General features: G+C 39.6%; 1 protein-coding gene across 3 annotated transcripts in view; it reads left to right on the top strand.

Annotated features, from left to right (window-relative positions):
• The window catches only part of LOC124615456, a 136,295-nt gene that overhangs the window by 71,800 nt on the left and 45,079 nt on the right, over positions 1–19,416 (top strand). For all 3 annotated transcript variants that reach the window (XM_047143358.1, XM_047143357.1, XM_047143359.1), the window contains one exon: positions 15,308–15,582. In XM_047143358.1, coding sequence (XP_046999314.1) covers positions 15,308–15,582 — 275 coding nt within the window. The remainder of the gene's footprint in view (positions 1–15,307; positions 15,583–19,416) is intronic.

The raw sequence follows: 19,416 nt of genomic DNA, 5'->3' as shown, positions 1-19,416 counted from the left end.
TGCTGTTTATTTAATTTGGCCCTAAGGCCTGCAACTTGCCTAAATTAAGTCATTCTTCTTTTCTATTAAATTTGTTTTATGCTTTTGAATTTCAATGGCCTCTGATTACAACCTAGTATTGTGATAATTACATCTTGCCTAAACCGCTGTGTCAAATAAATTACCGAGCGAGGTGGCGCAGTGGTTAGACACTGGACTCACATTCGGGAGGACGACGGTTCAATCCCGCGTCTGGTCATCCTGGTTTAGGTTTTCCGTGATTTCCCTAAATCGCTCCAGGCAAATGCCGGGATGGTTCCTTTCAAAGGGCACGGCCGACTTCCTTCCCCGTCCTTCCCTAATCCGATGAGACCGATGACCTCGCTGTCTGGTCTCCTTCCCCAAAAAACAACCAACCAACCATTAAATAAATTAATTTGGTGGTTCCTTGGTCCTGGTGCATGATCTGCTACTGCTGGGTTATCTGTATTGTCTAGGTGACAATTGCTCATTTTGCTTAAGTGGATGTTAATGCATCTTTTTGCTGTTCGTATTTACACTTGACCACAAGTTCAAGGGATTTTATATGCTGCTGCTGTGGCAAACAATGGGATTAGGTCCTTTGCAGTGTTCAAATATTCACTCACCATTCTTATTAGTTTAAACACTGTACCAATACCATGTTTTCTGGGTGCTCCTCTGATGCGATCTGTGACAATTTTTACAAATGGAGGGAAAACTTTCACTTTAAATGGTTCTTTTTCATTATAAGCTCTAGACCTTGTAGGGTGTGGTGCCCTATTTCCCTCTTTCCCAGACTAGCTGTTTTTTCTGAAGGCTGTTCTTAAATAATTAAGCTCGTCCTCCAAATATTGTGGTTCACATATTTTTTCAGCCAAGTCCACCCATGTTTTGATAATGTCTCTTTTCTGCTTGAGAAGGGAATTGGAGGTTTTATGAAGGTGTCTCTTCATGTGAGTGGACGTTCTATATACCTTATGCCTTGAATTTCTGTTAGGTTTTCTAAGTATCTGTACATCCAAAAATTAAATATGATCATCTTTCTGTTTTTCCATAGTGAACTTGAATTAATATTAATCAGAAAATTTAAAAATTCTGAGAATTTCTTTTCTTCATGGGGTCATATAATGAAAGTATTATCCACATACCAAAATCAAAATAAGTGTTTCTTCTTCACCATCTGAAGGACTGCTTTTTCAAATTTTTCAATGTGTGGCCTCATGGAGAAAAGGAACTCTCAGAATTTCTGAATATTCTGAATAATATTAATTCTGATATAAAGTTCACCATGGAAAGAGAAAAAAAGGTAAAATTTCACTTTTGGGTTCCAGAAGTATAGGGCATAAAGTCTACAGAAAGCCCACTCTCATGGACAGAGATCTTCACAGAAATTCCAGTCACAATCTCACCATCTCAAGCAGAAAAGAGGAGTAATCAAAACATTGGTGGACAGGACTAAAACAATCTGTGTAGCAATGTTGCCTTAAGTAGAAACAGCTACTCTGACAAAGTGATGAATAGGGCACTGCCCCCTAAAACGTCTAGAGCTTCTAGTGAAAACGAACCAACTAAAGGGAAGGTTTTCTTGCACTTTGTAAAAACTGTTATTAATTGCATCAACAGAGTACTCAGAAAACATGGTGTTAGTACATTGTTCAAACCAACAAGAAATTTATTCAAATAGTTGAACACTGCGAAGGATGTTGCTTGTTGTTTGCCACAGTAAGAGTATATAAAATCCCTTGCATTTATGGTCAAGTGTACATAAGAACTGCAAAAAGAAGCATTAACACTTGCCTTAAGGAACATGAGCAGTTGTTGCCTGGGCAGTATGGATAAATTAGCAGTAACGGAGCATGCACTGAGATCAGGGAACCACCAAATTCATTTCCCTGACATTGTTGTTTTGTCAAGATATAATCATTACTGTGGTAGAGTAATGTAATTGGATAGATAAAAAAATCTACACACCAAGCAGCAGCAAGAGAACACACATTTAATGATAAGTGAAATTTGCAAGCTTGCGGGGGCAGGGGCTCCTTCGTGTGGCGGAAGGGGTGAAGGAAAAGAAAGAACAGAGAAGGAAAAGGACTTGTGTGGTTTAGGAAATGGAGAGAATTCAAAAAAGTTGTTCAGAACTCTGGTTCAGGGAAGACTTACCATATGGGATGAGAAGGAAAGACTGATTGTGGGAACTGCACTGGAGGAGATTTGAAAACCTGAGCACTTCAAGGTGCTACTTGAGGCAATACACAAGACAGAGATTACTGCGAAAACATTGTGCATGAGTTAATAAGAGTGGAAAGTTAAGTACAGTGTATATCATAGGAGTGGGAGAGGGGCAGGGAAAAGTAGACAGGTCAAAAAGTGAAAGATATAGAAAACTTGAAGAGAGTGAAGAAAGAAATAGTTACTGTGAATAAATGCTGAGACCAAAGAAATTAACATAACATCAGATCCCACCTGTGGAATTCTGAGAAGCTGGTGTGTGCAGGAAGTACCCAGATGGCATGTATGGAATTGTTGTTTGTTAGTAGGTTTAATTTGAACAGAAATGTGCAACTGACCTTCAGTGAGGATGAGGTCAACATCAAGAAAAGTAGTATGAATTCGGAATAGAACCATGTGAAATTTAATTAGGAGACTGGATTAGATATTCCAAGAATGTTAACACTTCAGCCTCATCATGACTCCATAAGGCAAAGATGTCATCCATGTTTCGAAACCAGACAGGGATCAACATCAAGGAAAGTTGTGTGTGATTTGGAATGGGACCATCATCACTGAAGGTCAGCTACATCATTCTGTTCACATTAAACCAACATCGTCTGGATTGTTCCAACCAGACATCTGTGTCTCAAACTCCACAGGAGACAACTGGCGTTATGTTAATTTCTTCGGTCTCAGCATTTCTTTACAGTAACTATTCCTTTCTTCACTCACTCCCTTTTTGTTTTATATATCTTTCATTTTATGACCTATCTACTTTTCCACGTCCCACTCCCTCCCTCCCACCTCCTTCACATGCAACATACTTAGCTTTCTGCTCTTATTAACTTATGCACCGTGTTTTGGAAGTAATTTCTGTCTTGCGTATTACCGTCTCTTCCACCTTTAAGCTGTCAGGTTTTCGAATCTCGTCTGGTACAGTTCCCACCAATCAGTCTTTCTTTCTCATCCCAACTGGTAAGTCTTCCCTGACCCAGGGTTCTTGGCAACTTTTCCAAACTCTCTATGTTTCCTAAATCTCACCAGTCCTTTTCCTTCATCCCTCTTCCTCCCCCTTCAATCCTTCTGCCAGAAGAAAGAGCCAGTGGCTCTGAAAGTTGCAAATTTCAATACATTTATAAGTGTGTTCTCCTGCCAGTACTTGGTGAGTAGATTTTTTTAATTTATTCAGGTACATTATATTTTCAAAAACTGATTATTTTTGTTGATTTGCTGTGTTATGCTAGAATGTATAGAAAGACAATATAAATTTAAAAGCCAAAAACAACTTTAACAGAAAAGAAGACAGTTTGAAATTAGATATGTTGTGAGCCATAGCTCTAAATAAAACAAGCAGTGCCAACTCTTCCACCCTGCAAGCTCGTATGTTGGCATGATTCTGTGACCATTGTGTGGATATTTATAAACAGTTTGGCTTGCTGAGCTAGTTTCAGACTGGCTGTAACTGCTTCCTGAGTCTTTAAAGACCCTGATAAAACTGAAGAAACTGCAAAAAGGTGGGAATTTAAGGAGATGGGACCTGGATAAACTGACTAAACCAGAGGTTGTACAGAGTTTCAGGGAGAGCACAAGGGAACAATTGACAGGAATGGGGGAAAGAAATACAGTAGAAGAAAAATGGGTAGCTTTGAGGGATGAAGTAGTGAAGGCAGCAGACGATAAAGTAGGTAAAAAGATGACGGCTACTAGAAATCCTTGGGTAACAGAAGAAATATTGAACTTAATTGATGAAAGGAAAAAAAATATAAAAATGCAGTAAATGAAGCAGGCAAAAAGGAATACAAACATCTCAAAAATGAGATTGACAGGAGGTGCAAAATGGCTAATCAGGGATGGCTAGAGGACAAATGTAAGGGCGTAGAGGCGTATCTCACCTGGGGTAAGATAGATACTGCCTACAGGAAAATTAAAGAGACCTTTGGAGAAAAGAGAACCACTTTTATGAATATCAAGAGCTCAGATGGAAACCCAGTTCTAAGCAAAGAAGGGAAAGCAGAAAGGTGGAAGGAGTATATAGAGGGTCTATACAAGGGCGATGTACTTGAGGACAATATCATGGAAATGGAAGAGGATGTAGATGAAGATGAAATGGGAGATATGATACTGCGTGAAGAGTTTGACAGAGCACTGAAAGACCTGAGTCGAAACAAGGCCCCAGGAGTAACCAACATTGCATTAGAACTTATGACAGCCTTGGGAGAGCCAGTCCTGACAAAACTCTACCATCTGGTGAGCAAAATGTATGAGACAGGCGAAATACCCTCAGACTTCAAGAAGAATATAATAATTCCACTTCCAAAAAAAGCAGGTGTTGACAGATGTGAAAATTACTGAACTATCAGTTTAATAAGTCACGGCTGCAAAATACTAACGCAAATTCTTTACAGACGAATGGAACTGGTAGAAGCCGACCTCGGGGAAGATCAGTTTGGATTCCGTGGAAATATTGTAACACGTGAGGCAATACTGACCCTACGACTTATCTTAGAAGCTAGATTAAGGAAAGGCAAACCTACATTTCTAGCATTTGTAGACTTAGAGAAAGCTTTTGACAATGTTGACTGGAAAACTCTCTTTCAAATTCTGAAGGTGGCAGGGGTAAAGTACAGGGAGCGAAAGACTATTTACAATTTGTACAGAAACCAGATGGCAGTTATAAGAGCCAAGGGACCTGAAAGGGAAGCAGTGGTTGGGAAGGAAGTGAGATAAGGTTGTAGCCTCTCCCCGATGTTATTCAATCTGCATATTGAGCAAGCAGTGAAGGAAACAAAAGAAAAATTTGGGTAGGTATTAAAATCCATGGAGAAGAAATAAAAACATTGAGATTCGCCGATGACATTGTAATTCTGTCAGAGACAGCAAAGGACTTGGAAGAGCAGTTTAACAGAATGGATAGTGTCTTGAAAGGAGGATATAAGATGAACATCAACAAAAGCAAAATGAGGGTAATGGAATGTAGTCGAAATAAGTTGGGTGATGCTGAGGGAATTAGATTAGGAAATGAGACACTTAACGTAGTAAAGGAGTTTTGCTATTTGGGGAGCAAAATAACTGATGATGGTCGAAGTAGAGAGGATATAAATTGTAGACTGGCAATGGCAAGGAAAGCGTTTCTGAAGAAGAGAAATTTGTTGACATCGAGTATAGATTTAAGTGTCAGGAAGTCGTTTCTGAAATTATTTGTATGGAGTGTAGCCATGTATGGAAGTGAAACATGGATGATAAATAGTTTGGATAAGAAGAGAATAGAAGCTTTCGAAATGTGGTGCTACAGAAGAATGCTGAAGATTAGATGGGTAGATCACATAACTAATGAGGAGGTAGTGAATAGGATTGGGGAGAAGAGAAGTTTGTGGCACAACTTGACTAGAAGAAGGGATCGATTGGTAGGACATGTTCTGAGGCATCAAGGGATCACTAATTTAATATTGGAGGCCAGTGTGGAAGGTAAAAATCATAGAGGGAGACCAAGAGATGAAAACACTAAGCAGATTCAGAAGGATGTATGTCGCAGTAGTTACTGGGAGATGAAGGAGCTTGCACAGGATAGAGTAGCATGGAGAGCTGCATCAAACCAGTCTCAGGACTGAAGACACAACAAACAACAACAAAGACTCTGAAGATGTCTCCAGCTTTGGAAGATGAAATGTTAGAGAGAGAATTGTATCTTAGACCACGGCATAAAGCCAATAGAACTAATATCACCAATAATGCAAATACTGGCAATGAAAGCTTGCATTTTGGTCCTTATATTGTCTGCCATGTCATTGTTGTGTTGTTGTGGTCTTCAGTCCTGAGACTGGTTTGATGCAGCTCTCCATGCTACTCTATCCTGTGCAAGCTTCTTCATCTCCCTGTACTTACTGCAACCTACATCCCTCTGAATCTGCTTAGTGTATTCATCTCTTGGTCTCCCTCTACAATTTTTACCCTCCACGCTGCCCTCCCATATTAAATTGGTGATCCCTTGATGCCTCAGAACATGTCCTACCAACCGATCCATTCTTCTAGTCAAGTTGTGCCACAAACTTCTCTTCTCCCCAATTCTATTCAATACCTCCTCATTAGTTATGTGATCTACCCATCTAATCATCAGCATTCTTCTGTAGCACCACATTTCAAAAGCTTCTATTCTCTTCTTGTCCAGGCTATTTATTGTCCATGTTTCACTTCCATACATGGCTACACTCCATACAAATACTTTCAGAAACGACTTCCTGACACTTAAATCTATACTCGATGTTAACAAATTTCTCTTCTTCAGAAACGCTTTCCTTGCCATTGCCAGTCTACATTTTATATCCTCTCTACTTTGACCATCATCAGTTATTTTGCTCCCCAAATAGCAAAACTCCTTTACTACTTTAACCCTTTCAGACCCCCACCCAAACTTGAAATGAAAATTTTGAAATAAATGCATTTTTGTAACTAAAAAAATATAGAATCATGGACCAATTGGTTAGAAAATTTTATTTTTTAATTTTGATACAAATTTTGAACCCACACGATTGTGTGGGTCGGGATTATCTTCCATATTTATGTCATTTCTTGAAGTGATATACACAAAAGCTATTACTGTCTTTTGACAAACACAAGTAAATATTACACCTCAGACATCTTGTTCTCGTCCTCTTCTTGCAATTTTTTTGCCTGCAGCAACGAGCTGAAGGCATATCATCAACAGTTGGCCAGTGATGATATCCGTCTAGCCCTTCTCATCACATGGTGTGTTTGCTGGTTTGTACATTTTATTTGGTGGCTCTTCATCGGATTCACTTTCATGTTCCTGTCCTGAAGAAGAAGAAATTAGCGCTTCGCCAGTCACTTGTCGGAATCCACGAAGATCTAATTTCCTGTCCGACCTCACTCTCTGAGTGCCAAAAAATTTTGGAGGTGAATGGTCTTTTTCTCCAAGTGGACAAACGACGATGTGTTTCCACTGTTTTTTTAGAATTCTTTCTACTGTGTTCACTGGGAAAATTGTCCTGAACTTCTGGTGCAACTGGTAATATTGTTGCAGAAGCATTGTTACAATTTTCCTCCTCATCAGAAGATTCAGAGCTTTCTCCAAGTCTAGGTTTGATTGTTGGAAGAGTCCAAGTTGTATCTAACAATTCGTCATCACTACTGAAGACTTCCACTTCAGAGTCATCTAATATAGCTAGAATTTCCTCGTCAGTAAGCCCTAAAATGAAACAAACAAATGAACTGTGAAAATAATGCGTAAATACAATAGTAAAATGACTTATATATTCCGTAATCTGTTCCGAATCGTAACCACAAACATCGACCAAAATGGACCATATGCCGGTAAAATAGTCCCAACACGCACAATTGTGCGTGTGGATGCTACAGTCATTGTAGCTATGAAAGTATTCAAATAATTGTGGCGGACATATTTTTATTTACTTCTGTACACTTTTCGGAATCTCAAACACATTTTTCCAAATGTCAAAACGCGATAAATAGAGCACAACAAACATTTACCTCGACAGACATGCTTCCGACCCGCTATATTGAAAATTCCCAAGGATTAAGAGACAATATCTCGCGTCTGTAACGAGATATTGATATAAATCGAGTTGTGTTCGAAACAGCGATTCCTGCACACGCGTGTGACTTGGGAATCAACTGCATAGCCGAATAATATGATGCTGCAACGCAAATAAACCGCACCCACACAATTGTGCGTATCGGGTCTGAAAGGGCTATGTGTCTCATTTCCTAATCTAATTCCCTCAGTATCACCCGACTTAATTCAACTATATTCCATTATCCTCGTTTTGCTTTTGTTGATGTTCATCTTATATCCTCCTTTCAAGATACTGTCCATTCTGTTCAGCTGCTCTTTCAGGTCCTTTGCTGTCTCTGACAGAATTACAATGTCATCGGCGAATCTCAATGTTTTTATTTCTTCTCTATGGATTTTAATACCTACCCAAATTTTTCTTTTGTTTCCTTTACTGCTTGCGCAATATACCGATTGAATAACATCGGGGAGAGGCTACAACCCTGTCTCACTCCCTTCCCAACCACTGCTTCCTTTTCATGTCCCTCGACTCTTATAACTGCCATCTGGTTTCTGTACAAATTGTAAATAGTCTTTCGCTCCCTGTATTTTTCCCCTGCCACCTTCAGAATTTGAAAGAGAGTATTCCAGTCAACGTTGTCAAAAGCTTTCTCTAAGTCTACAAATGCTAGAAATGGAGGTTTTACTTTCCTTAATCTTCCTTCTAAGATAAGTCTTAAGGTCAGTATTGCCTCACGTGTTCCAACATTTCTACGGAATCCAAACTGATCTTCCCCAAGGTCGGCTTCTACCAGTTGTTCCATTCATCTGTAAAGAATTCGAGTTAGTATTTTGCAGCCGTGACTTATTAAACTGATAGTTCAGTAATTTTCACATCTGGCAGCACCTGCTTTCTTTGGGATTGGAATTATTATATTCTTCTTGAAGTCTGAGGGTATTTCGCCTGTCTCACACATCTTGCCCACCAGATGGTAGAGTGTTGTCAGGACTGGCTCTCCCAAGGCTGTCAGTAGTTCTAATGGAATGTTGTCTACTCCCAGGGCCTTGTTTCGACTCAGGTCTTTCAGTGCTCTGTCAAACTCTTCACGCAGTATTGTATCTCCCATTTCATCTTGATCTACATCCTCTTCCATTTCCATAATATTGTCCTCAAGTACATCGCCCTTGTATAGACCCTCTATATACTCCTTCCACCTTTCTGCTTTCCCTTCTTTGCTTAGAACTGGGTTTCCATCTGAGCTCTTGATATTCATAAAAGTGGTTCTCTTTTCTCCAAAGATCTCTCTAATTTTCCTGTAGACAGCATCTTTCCTACCCCTAGTGAGATAAGCCTCTACATCCTTACATTTGTCCTCTAGCCGTCCCTGCTTAGCCATTTTCCACTTCCCGTCAATCTCATTTTTGAGACGTTTATATTCCTTTTTGCCTGCTTCATTTACTGCATTTTTATATTTTCTACTTTCATCAATCAAATTCAATATTTCTTCTGTTACCCAAGGATTTCTACTAGCCTTCGTTTTTTTACCTACTTGATCCTTTGTTGCCTTCACTACTTCATCCCTCAAAGCTACCCATTCTTCTTCTACTGTATTTCTTTGCCCCATTCCTGTCAACCATTCCCTAATGCTCTTCCTGAAGCTCTCTACAACCTCTGGTTTAGTCAGTTTATCCAGGTCCCATCTCCTTAAATTCCCACCTTTTTGCAGTTTCTTCAGTTTTAGTCTACAGTTCATAACCAATAGATTGTGGTCAGAGTCCGCATCTGCCCCTGAAAATGTCTTATAATTTAAAACCTGCTTCCTAAATCTCTGTCTTACCATTATATAATCTATATGACACCTGTCAGTATCTCCAGGCTTCTTCCATGTATACAACCTTCTTTTATGATTCTTGAACCAAGTGTTAGCTATGATTAAGTTGCGCTCTGTGCAAAATTCTACCAGGCGGCTTCTACTTTCATTTCTTACCCCCCCAATCCATATTCACCTACTATGTTTCCTTCTCTCCCTTTTCCTACTTTCGAATTCCAGTCACCCATGACTATTAAATTTTCGTCTCCCTTCATCACCTGAATAATTTCTTTTATCTCATCATACATTTGATCAATTTCATCATCTGCAGAGCTAGTTGGCATATAAACTTGTACCACTGTAGTAGGCATGGGCCTCATGTCTATCTTGGCCACAATAATGCATTCACTATGCTGTTTATAGTAGCTTAACTGCACTCCTATTTTTTTTTTTTTTAATTCATTATTAAAGCTACTCCTGCATTACCCCTATTTGATTTTGTATTTATAACCCTGTATTCACCTGACCAAAAGTCTTGTTCCTCCTGCCACCGAACTTCACTTATTCCCACTATATCTAACTTTAACCTATCCATTTCCCTTTTTAAATTTTCTAACCTACCTGCCCGATTAAGAGATCTGACATTCCACGCTCTGGCCCGTTGAACGCCAGTTTTCTTTCTCCTGATAACGACGTCCTCTTGAGTAGTCCTCGCCCAGAGATCTGAATGGGGGACTATTTTACCTCCAGAATATTTTACCCAAGAGGACGCTATCATCATTTAACCATATAGTAAAGCTGCATGCCGTCTGGAAAAATTACGGCTGTAGTTTCCTCTTGCTTTCAGCCGTTCGCTGTACCAGCACAGCAAGGCTGTTTTGGTTAGTGTTACAAGGCCAGATCAGTCAATCATCCAGACTGTTGCCCCTGCAACTACTAAAAAGGCTGCTGCCCCTCTTCAGGAACCACACGTTTGTCTGGCCCCTCAACAGATACCCCTCCGTTGTGGTTGTACCTATGGTATGGCCATCTGTATCACTGAGGCACGCTAGCCTCCCCACCAACGGCAAGGTCCATGGTTCATGGGGGGTCCAGGTCATTAACATACAGCTTAAACAGCAGGGATTCCAACACTCTTTCCTGGAATGTGACAGAATTACTTCTACTTTTGTCAATGGCTCCCCATCCAGCATAAGAGGCTGTGCCTTCCCTACTGAGAAATCCTTAGTCCAGGCAGAAATTTCCTTTGCTATCCCATATGAACATGTTTTAGCTGATATGTGTTGATGTGATTCTTTAGTCAGATACTTGTGGAAGTCATTGAAATTGCCAGGACCAGTGCTTTCAGGATGTCTTGTGTGAATTAGTTGGGTTTCACATGGCTGAAGTTTATCAAATCTGTGCTGGTTAGCATTGAGATAACTCATTATGCTTTCACACAGAATATTTTCTAAGGTTCTACAACACATGGAAGTCATTGCTATTGGGCAATAGCTTTGCCAATCATTTCTGCTACCTACCTCTTTGAGGTATGTACGATATATTATGGTTAAGAGAGGGACTAATTCAGCTGCAAATTCTGTTAAGAATTTGACAAGGATTCTGTTAGACCACGAGACCTTGTTCAGTTTTAGTGATTCCAGCTATTTCTCAATGTTGCTGAAAATAACTTTCATAGCAGAATGAAATTTTCACTCTGCAGCGGATTGTGCTCTGATTTGAAACTTCATGACATATTTAAACTGTGTGGCAGGCCGAGACTCGATTTTGCCAGGAAGTTTCAGAACAGTGCACACTCTGCCACAGAGTGAAAATTTCATTCTGGAAACATGCCCCAGGCTGTGGCTGAGCCATGTCTCCACAATATTCTTTCTTGTGGTAGCGTTAGTCCTGCAAGTTTTGCAGGAGAACTCCTGTGAAGTTTGGAAGGTAGGAGATGAGGTAGTGGCGGAAGTATAATTGTGAAGATGGGGCATGAGTCATGTTTGATAGCTCAGTTGGAAGAGCACTTGCCCGCAATAGGCAAAGGTCCCCATTTCGAGTCTCGGATTGGCACACAATTTTAATCTGCCAGGAAGTTTCAATCTCCATACCACTCATCTCTGCGGTAGTGTGAGAATTAAACCGGGATAGTATTCCTGAGTCTCCATTTGTAAAGGAACATTTGAAACTTTGTGATTTCTGCTTTTACTCTTTCAGTTCTTATGTCATCTGTGAGCATTCGAACACTAACTTCTCTGTTCCTAACTGATTTCATGTATGACAAGATTTTCCACTAACTGCTGCGTTACTAACTGATTTTATGTATGACCAGATTATCTTTGGGTTTTGTGAGGTCTTTTGATAAGAATCTGCTGTGGTAGTCATTGAAGGCTTCACATATTGCCCTTTTGACAGCCAATTGCATCTCATTCAGCACCTATAGTATCATATCAGAGATCAGTAATTTTTTATAGAGATATAGTTTTGCTATTTGTGTATACTTAAAACAAAAAACTATGTTTCCTCTTCTACAATCTATTTCTTTTGTCAGATTGCAATTGCTTTTTGAGACAAAATTAGTCCTTATACTGAGTGTAATAAAGGCACTGCATCAGAATTTGTAATGTGTTTTAGTTAGAACTGAAGACACCTAATTAAAAAATAATTAAGTTAATGAGGTAGTTTAATAACTGAATAATTATCATGTTAAAATTACAAAGAAACAAAAAGATCAGCTACTACCTACCTTTAGGGGTGCAGTTCCTAGTACTATCTGTTGTGACAAGGAAGGTTTCAGTTGGGTGAAGAGTGAAAATGGATTTGAGATGTCTCATGGGATAGTTGGTACCTTTTGTAACAGTGGATGTGACCCTTGTTCTGCACCAACATACCATGTACACAAAACCTATAAACCATTGAGCAGTACCTGTCTCAACACCTACTTGAAAGTCTCCCTCTTTCATTGTTACATTAGCCATCTTCATCCTTACTCATAACTTTTTCACCATTGAGGGCCATACCTACAAACAAATGAGGGAGACATCTATGGAAGCCATGATACCTCATCTTACATCAACATTCTCATTGACTACATTGAAGAGGTATTCCTCAGCACTCAGCATCTGTGCCACCATAGTTTGGTAAAATTTCATTGGCAGTCCATTTGTGACGTGGATTCATGGTGAAGAACAATTCCTTCATTTCCTGCAACAGCTTAATTTCTTTTCCCAAATTTACATGTTAATTCTCCAAAATTGAAGTCACTTTTTTGAGTGTTGATCACCATCCAGTTGCATCCAAAACTCAATGAACATCAAACCAATCAGTAAGCTACAATTCTCCACTTTGCCAGCTGTTATCCCTTCCATGTCAAATACCCCCTTCCCTATAGTCTGTCTATTAGTAGTAAAGATATCTGCCCCAATGCCAAATCCCTCTACATATCTCTGAATAACCTCTCCCAGGCCTTTGTCTGCCACAACTTCCCCACTGAATGCATCCATAAATAAATTTCGCAGTCAGTCTCCCCCTCTGGCCCTCCAACCAACATAACTCCCACTCTCAGAAAAGTTTTAAGCGCCTTCTTTGTCAACGGTTTCTGTCAGAGTCTTGAATGTCTCAATAGATTAGTCCTCCAGGACTATAGCTTCCTGAAATGTGGTTTAGAAATGAGATCATCAGTCCTTGATATCAATTCCCCACTGCCCACTGTCACCTCCCATTGCCCTCCTAACATCCTCGCCATTCTTGTAAAATTGTGATTTTCCCTGAACATTACCTCTACCCTTAGGTTTCTAACCCTGAAGTAGCTCCCACTGTAAAATCTGCCTGCGCACACGCTCACTACCATTGATTCCAGCCCCACCACAGGTAAATTCTACAACATTAGTAGCAGCAAAACATTTGAAACTAACGATATTTTCACAAACTGGTATGTTCACTGCCTGGCTTATTATGTAGCATGAAAGTATAAATGGACCCAAGATAACAGTCTGCCAGTTGCTGAGCAGATTCGGCAGGGTGACCCAAGAGACCTGAAAGAGTGCTTTACAATGTGGGCCATTTGTATTCTCCCATTCCTCATTAATTTGCTTAAACTCTGGGCATGGAAGCCTGCTATTGAATGTACACTCCATCCCTCCACAATCCTGTGCTTAATCACCAGTAACGAAAAGCCCCCTTCGACCTTTATGGTAAATTTTCAACATTTACTGTATTATTTTCTTATTTATTTCTCTTTTACCTTTATTTTCATTTTTTCCCTCCTTTTTTCCACTCTACCTTCTCTCTTCTTTTCTTCTCTGTCCCACTATCTACTTTTCTCTTTTTATTCCTTAACTCTCAAATAGGTGTGCCAATTTTCTTAACACAAGTTTATGCATTGCATACTTTGTACACATGTAAAGAATATCTGTGTTTGTGTTACCAAGGCAAACATACTGATCAAAATCAGAGTTTAATCGTAGTTTAATTCAACAACAATAAAATGAACTTATGTGAGGTAAACCACTTACTAATTTAACAGTAATAAAATAAACTTTCATTGTATCACTCTGTTGTTGCAGACAAGTGTTACACCACAGTAATGATCCCCTCAGAGCATTAAACAGCGTAGTTGCATCAGATCCCTGCCAAACGCTTAATTTGGTTACTAATGATCTCATAGACAACTGCCTTCTTGTGGGATTGTACTGCTAGCTCAGTATCTGGGTTATTTTCTTGCATGGATCATAATTTTTCGTATAGCTTGCTGTTTATTTTATATTACTGCTGCTCTCCTGGATATAGGACAAGACAACTTAACAACTGTGTTAGCTGGAACAGTGATGAAGGAATAGGTAGGGGCTTACAATTGTAAAACAAAGATGCACTGGTACAAGACAATGCTATTTGTAGTTGGAGTACCCACTGGAGAGTAATTTTATTTTCTTTCCACTTTTCATTTCTCTCATTTGTCTCTATCTTTTAATGCTTTATGTCTATCATTTCTATTATCTCTGTACTGAAGTTGGCACATTGCTTACTAATATACCACCTTTCACGTCCTCTCTTGACAATTTTTTCACCATTGTGCCCTTACAATGAGCATGTATCTCTCAACCTAGAGTCTGAGTGACTTGCCCTCTCTCCCCTAATCCAACCTTCCTTTGTCAGTCCCTCTTTCTATTTTGCTGAAAGAGTGTTTAATTCTGAAAGCTAGTATTATTATTTTCTTCTCAAGTGTTTGTGCCAGCAGTACTAGGAATTGTGTCTGCTGAATATAAGTGCAGACTAACCTTTTTGTCTGTGATTTTATCAATTTCTGTGATTGAATTTTCCATTTAATGCAATAATTATTCTGTGTTATTTGTGTCAATTGAGCTTGTACCCATTAAGCCATTGGTTCGATCTACATTTTTGTAAAGCACCATTTGCAGATGAAAATTGGTATTCTTTAACAATAATCATTTGCATTATCAATATTTGCTTTAATGTTTTATTAATAATAGCTTGATTTAAGTTGTCTCTACTGTCTCTAATTCATTTAAGATGAATGCCTTCAGTGATGGACCCTGGTTGATTGACAATTCATTTATCGTGGTCTCATTCAGTTGGTGCTTCATGTCTAAATTGCTTTGATTTCATCCCTTCGTTTTGTCTTGCCTTCACAGAGCATACCTGAAGTAATTCATCCCTTAGGGTGCTTGCTGTAGTTATTCTCAGGATATTGCTACATGAATAACTATGTGCAGATAGAAATGTATTTGATGATATGTACATTTCATTTGCAAAACAGGTTTTGCACAGGCCTATTTCCTGAAGGTGAAAGAGACATTGGAAGGGAAGGATAGCGATACTTATCAACTGTTTTTGGAAGTTCTAAATGATTTTGGAAGCAAAATAGCTACTGTTCCTGACTTGTACAGGAAGGTGTCTTCTGTTCTGCACAACTACCCTGATCTTGTCTCTGAATTTGTAGTTTTCCTTTTGCCAGAGCAAGCAATGCAATGTGGGAAATTAATGGAATATTTGATACTCACAAAGATGAGCAACTTTTTCAAGAGGCTGGAAGTAAGTATTCACAAGATTTGCATTTTAAAATGTAGTGTAAAATTAAGGAAATAATTTGTTGTGCTGAAAGGGCTGGGAAGAAGTGTGGGCATGGTAACATCTATAGAATACAATAAACAGGTTTGAACAATAGGAAGAAATTTTCATGTATTATTAAATAATGTTTTTCAGTCAGACTTTGTAACATTGACCACAGCCATTTATTCTTCCAGTTTAAGACTTTGCGACATCTAAGGAAAAACACAATTCAGCTGCAGTCAATCAGTCATGACCATTGTGTATGATTTGTTTTGCTGTATCTAACTTTTTTTCTGCAGGGTTTGATATTTTATACCATATTCTTTGTCAGTGTTTTAATCACTCCTGCACACTATGTTTTCATTATAGTGCCCACATTTCACATTCTTTGCCTGAAAAATTGTCAGAATTTTGCTGAAGATTATCATGTCCTACAATTTTGGATGGCCCACAAATGAACAACTGCCCAGTGGCAGTCACCAGTAGTCTGTGATGGTACTATTAGGGCCTTAATCCATTAGCTTAGTGCATCCCATTCATGTTCAGTCAGCTTTAGTCTAGGAAGTGAACTGGGCACTATAGTGTCCTCATATTTCAGGCATTTGTCCACCAGGATAGCCCCTTGTGATCAGACATTGTCAACCATCAGTTGGATCCCACATCTATTTGCAAAACAACCATTTCAACATATCAGCCTTGTGGACCATAGTCTTCACATTCCTCACTCTCCAGGGTAATCCACGACTCATTCATAAACAGGAAATTTCTCCACTGTTCTTGGGTTCAGCCCCTATGGGCAAGACACAACATTGTTTCATTCGTACAAGGGTTTAGTAACTGCAGAAGGCATGACTAGACCAATACTCGACTCGATCGGAGACTTGGTCACAACTGGGGAAAAGAACACTGTGAATGGGACTAACTCGGCGTGCAAATAGAACTGTGAGAAGCATAGCACCTGTGCCCTGGGGGATATGTGAATGACAATAACTCAGCACACAGCTGGTGTGGGCAGCTAATGACTGAGCACATGACAACTCTCAGCATGAGTGCTAGAATATGTCCACTGTAGTCTAGCTCCGCAAGAGCACTGACCCATACTGCTTACTGCCACTCACAAGTAAACATTGACAGTTCTTCTGCCTCCATCAGGACAGTGGAATGCATCTAGTGAAACCTCTTAAAGCTGATGGTACAGAATTAAGGGAGCTATTTAATCCAGAGGTTGTCATCAGTTCTGTGATGGGGGCCAGTACTGTGATGTCTTTAGAAAAACAGAACAAGATACGTAATAATCCTGGCTCTGGATTTTAGTATATCTTTAAGATTGACCCTGAAAACTTTAGAGAACACACAAGATTGCTTGTGCATTCCCTAGTCATATTGTCATCATTGGAGAAGATTTTAATCATCCAACAGTCAGCTGGGAACATTATGGCTTTGGAAAAAAAAAGTAGATATAAAGTAGGTTGCATAGATCAACAACTTGATATCTGTCATTATATTCCCAGTGGATTCATTTGGTACATTTGAAGAGCTTGAAACTTTAAGTAATTAAAAAAGGAACCACAGCAGTTGTTAAATGAATTAAGCAATTTATGTAACAAAGCATGTTTCAAAATATTTTCTGATCTTTTACAGTGTCTCTTCGCCCTGTATTTTGGCTTTACCTTTGTAGTGTTTCCTTTTGTGCAGTTTACACTTAAATTGATTTATCGGTTGGTTTATAGAGCTTGCATGTCAGTGACCAGCTTGCCAACCACAGATCACCTCTGCAAGCGTACATAATCTATTCCGCTTCTAGTTCACGTCTAACTCATCTACACCAGTAGTTAAGTGATTTTTTCACTAGCTTTGACATCAGAAGACTTACCTTCACAGCGTTTTTTTTATATTGTACATATTTTTAACCTTATATTTGTAATTTAAGATTTAGCAATTTCATACCATTATGTAGTTAACTGTAGCTTTCAGTTATGACACTCAGAGCACAGATATGTGAGTGCCTGTCTTGAGTCTGTTCAGTTGATGGGTTATCATATAATGTATTCAAGTACGTATAGTTGTATATAGTAGTTATTTTGGTTTGCAGTTTAGTTTCTTAGTTACTTACGAGTCGCATTTTGTTTGTTTTTATATGGTTTGTCTGATGATGAATTGGTAATAACTCGAAACCAGTGATGTTTCCATTTGGCGGTTTTGGCCCCAGCCTGTGTCAGAAAAAAAGAAACACACACCATTCATTCACACACGCAAGCACACCTCACCCACACAACTGCCGACTCCAGCAGAATGCAACTATCACATGGGATGAAAGCAGCAGTCTCGATGGGGCAGGGAAGGGGAAGCGATAGCAATGTCTGGGTGGGGAGAGAGAAGCACTGTCTGATGGAGCGTACAGGGACTAGAATCCACCTTCAGAAAAGATTTCCTAATATTTAAATGTATATTAGATGTTAATAAATTTCTCTTTTTTCAGAAGGAATTTTGTGCTATTTTCAGTCTGAATTTTACAACCGGTCATTATCAGTTATTTTGCTGACCAGGTAGCAAAACTTGTCTACTACTTTAGTGTCTTGTTTCCTGATTTAGATTTTCTCCCTGAACTTTAATTCCTACTTAAAATTTTTCTATAATTTCATTTACAGCTTTTTCAGTGTCAGATTGAATAACATGGGGGATTGGCTATAACCTTGTCTCACTCCTTCTCAATTACTGCTTCTCTTTCACGTTTCATTTGACTCTTATAACTAGTCTGGTTTCTGTACAATTTGTAAATAACTTTTCACTCACTGTATTTTATCTCTGCTACTTTCAAAATTTTAAAATGTGTAGTCCAGTCGACATTGTCAAAAGCAAACAATGGAAAGTCCAGGATGGAATGGTAACAAAATTTTGAAAATGATTGACTGCTATTCACCATGTAGAGGAGATGTTGAGTTGCAGACAGGCACAATGACAAGTGTTGTAACGGCGATCGGAACAGTCGTGGGGTTGAAGTGACTGAAACGTGGCGGGACCCGCAGAGCGGCCCACGAACAACAACACAACGGGAGAGGATGGACCAACGAAGGACCTTACGACAACAACAAGAATACAGCAGAGTCAAGAAAACCAAACAAGACAACCACGTCCACTCGTAAAGAAAACACGAAAGTAAATACGCTGTCTAATGCGAGGCGATATGTACTGAGATGTACACAAGGTTAGACTGGCAGGCTGAGTGACAGGCAGGCGCATAAGTACTCTATCGGGGACACCACTATTGGCCACTGAAACCACGTGTTCTACTATGGTGCCCTGACTCTAAATGCGGGCCGCCACAGCTTATGGCGCAATGGTGCAGAGACCTCTATGGGTCTTCGACGTCCATGACGTCTGGCGGGGATTCAATTCCGCGGCACTCGGTACCGGAATAAGACTGTACATTTTAGCTTTTGGCCAAAAGGCCTTCTTCAGAAGTAGAAAACAGACACATTCCCACAAGCACAACTCATACCCACATGACCACTGTCTCTGGCTGCTCTGAGTTGTAACTGTGCCTGATTGGAACAGCAATCAAATTTTAGTTATTAGGATGAGATATGGGATAGGATGCGGAGGGGATGATAGCAGAGAGGGGTGAGGGAAGCTGTAATGCTGCTTGCGGGAGCATGCAGGGGTGTGGTGGAAACAGGTTAGGGCTGCTAGGTTTGGGGGGGGGGGGGGGGGGAAGGGGAGTGGAGAAGGAGAGAAGTAAAGAAGGGGAAAAGAACTGTGGGTGCATTGGTGGAATAGAAGGCTGTGTTGTGATGGAGCAGGGGCAGGGAAGGGGAT

Source organism: Schistocerca americana, chromosome 5, assembly GCF_021461395.2.
Source record: "Schistocerca americana isolate TAMUIC-IGC-003095 chromosome 5, iqSchAmer2.1, whole genome shotgun sequence".
Lineage (NCBI taxonomy): Eukaryota > Metazoa > Arthropoda > Insecta > Orthoptera > Acrididae > Schistocerca > Schistocerca americana.
This window is presented reverse-complemented; position numbering and strand designations above follow the sequence as displayed.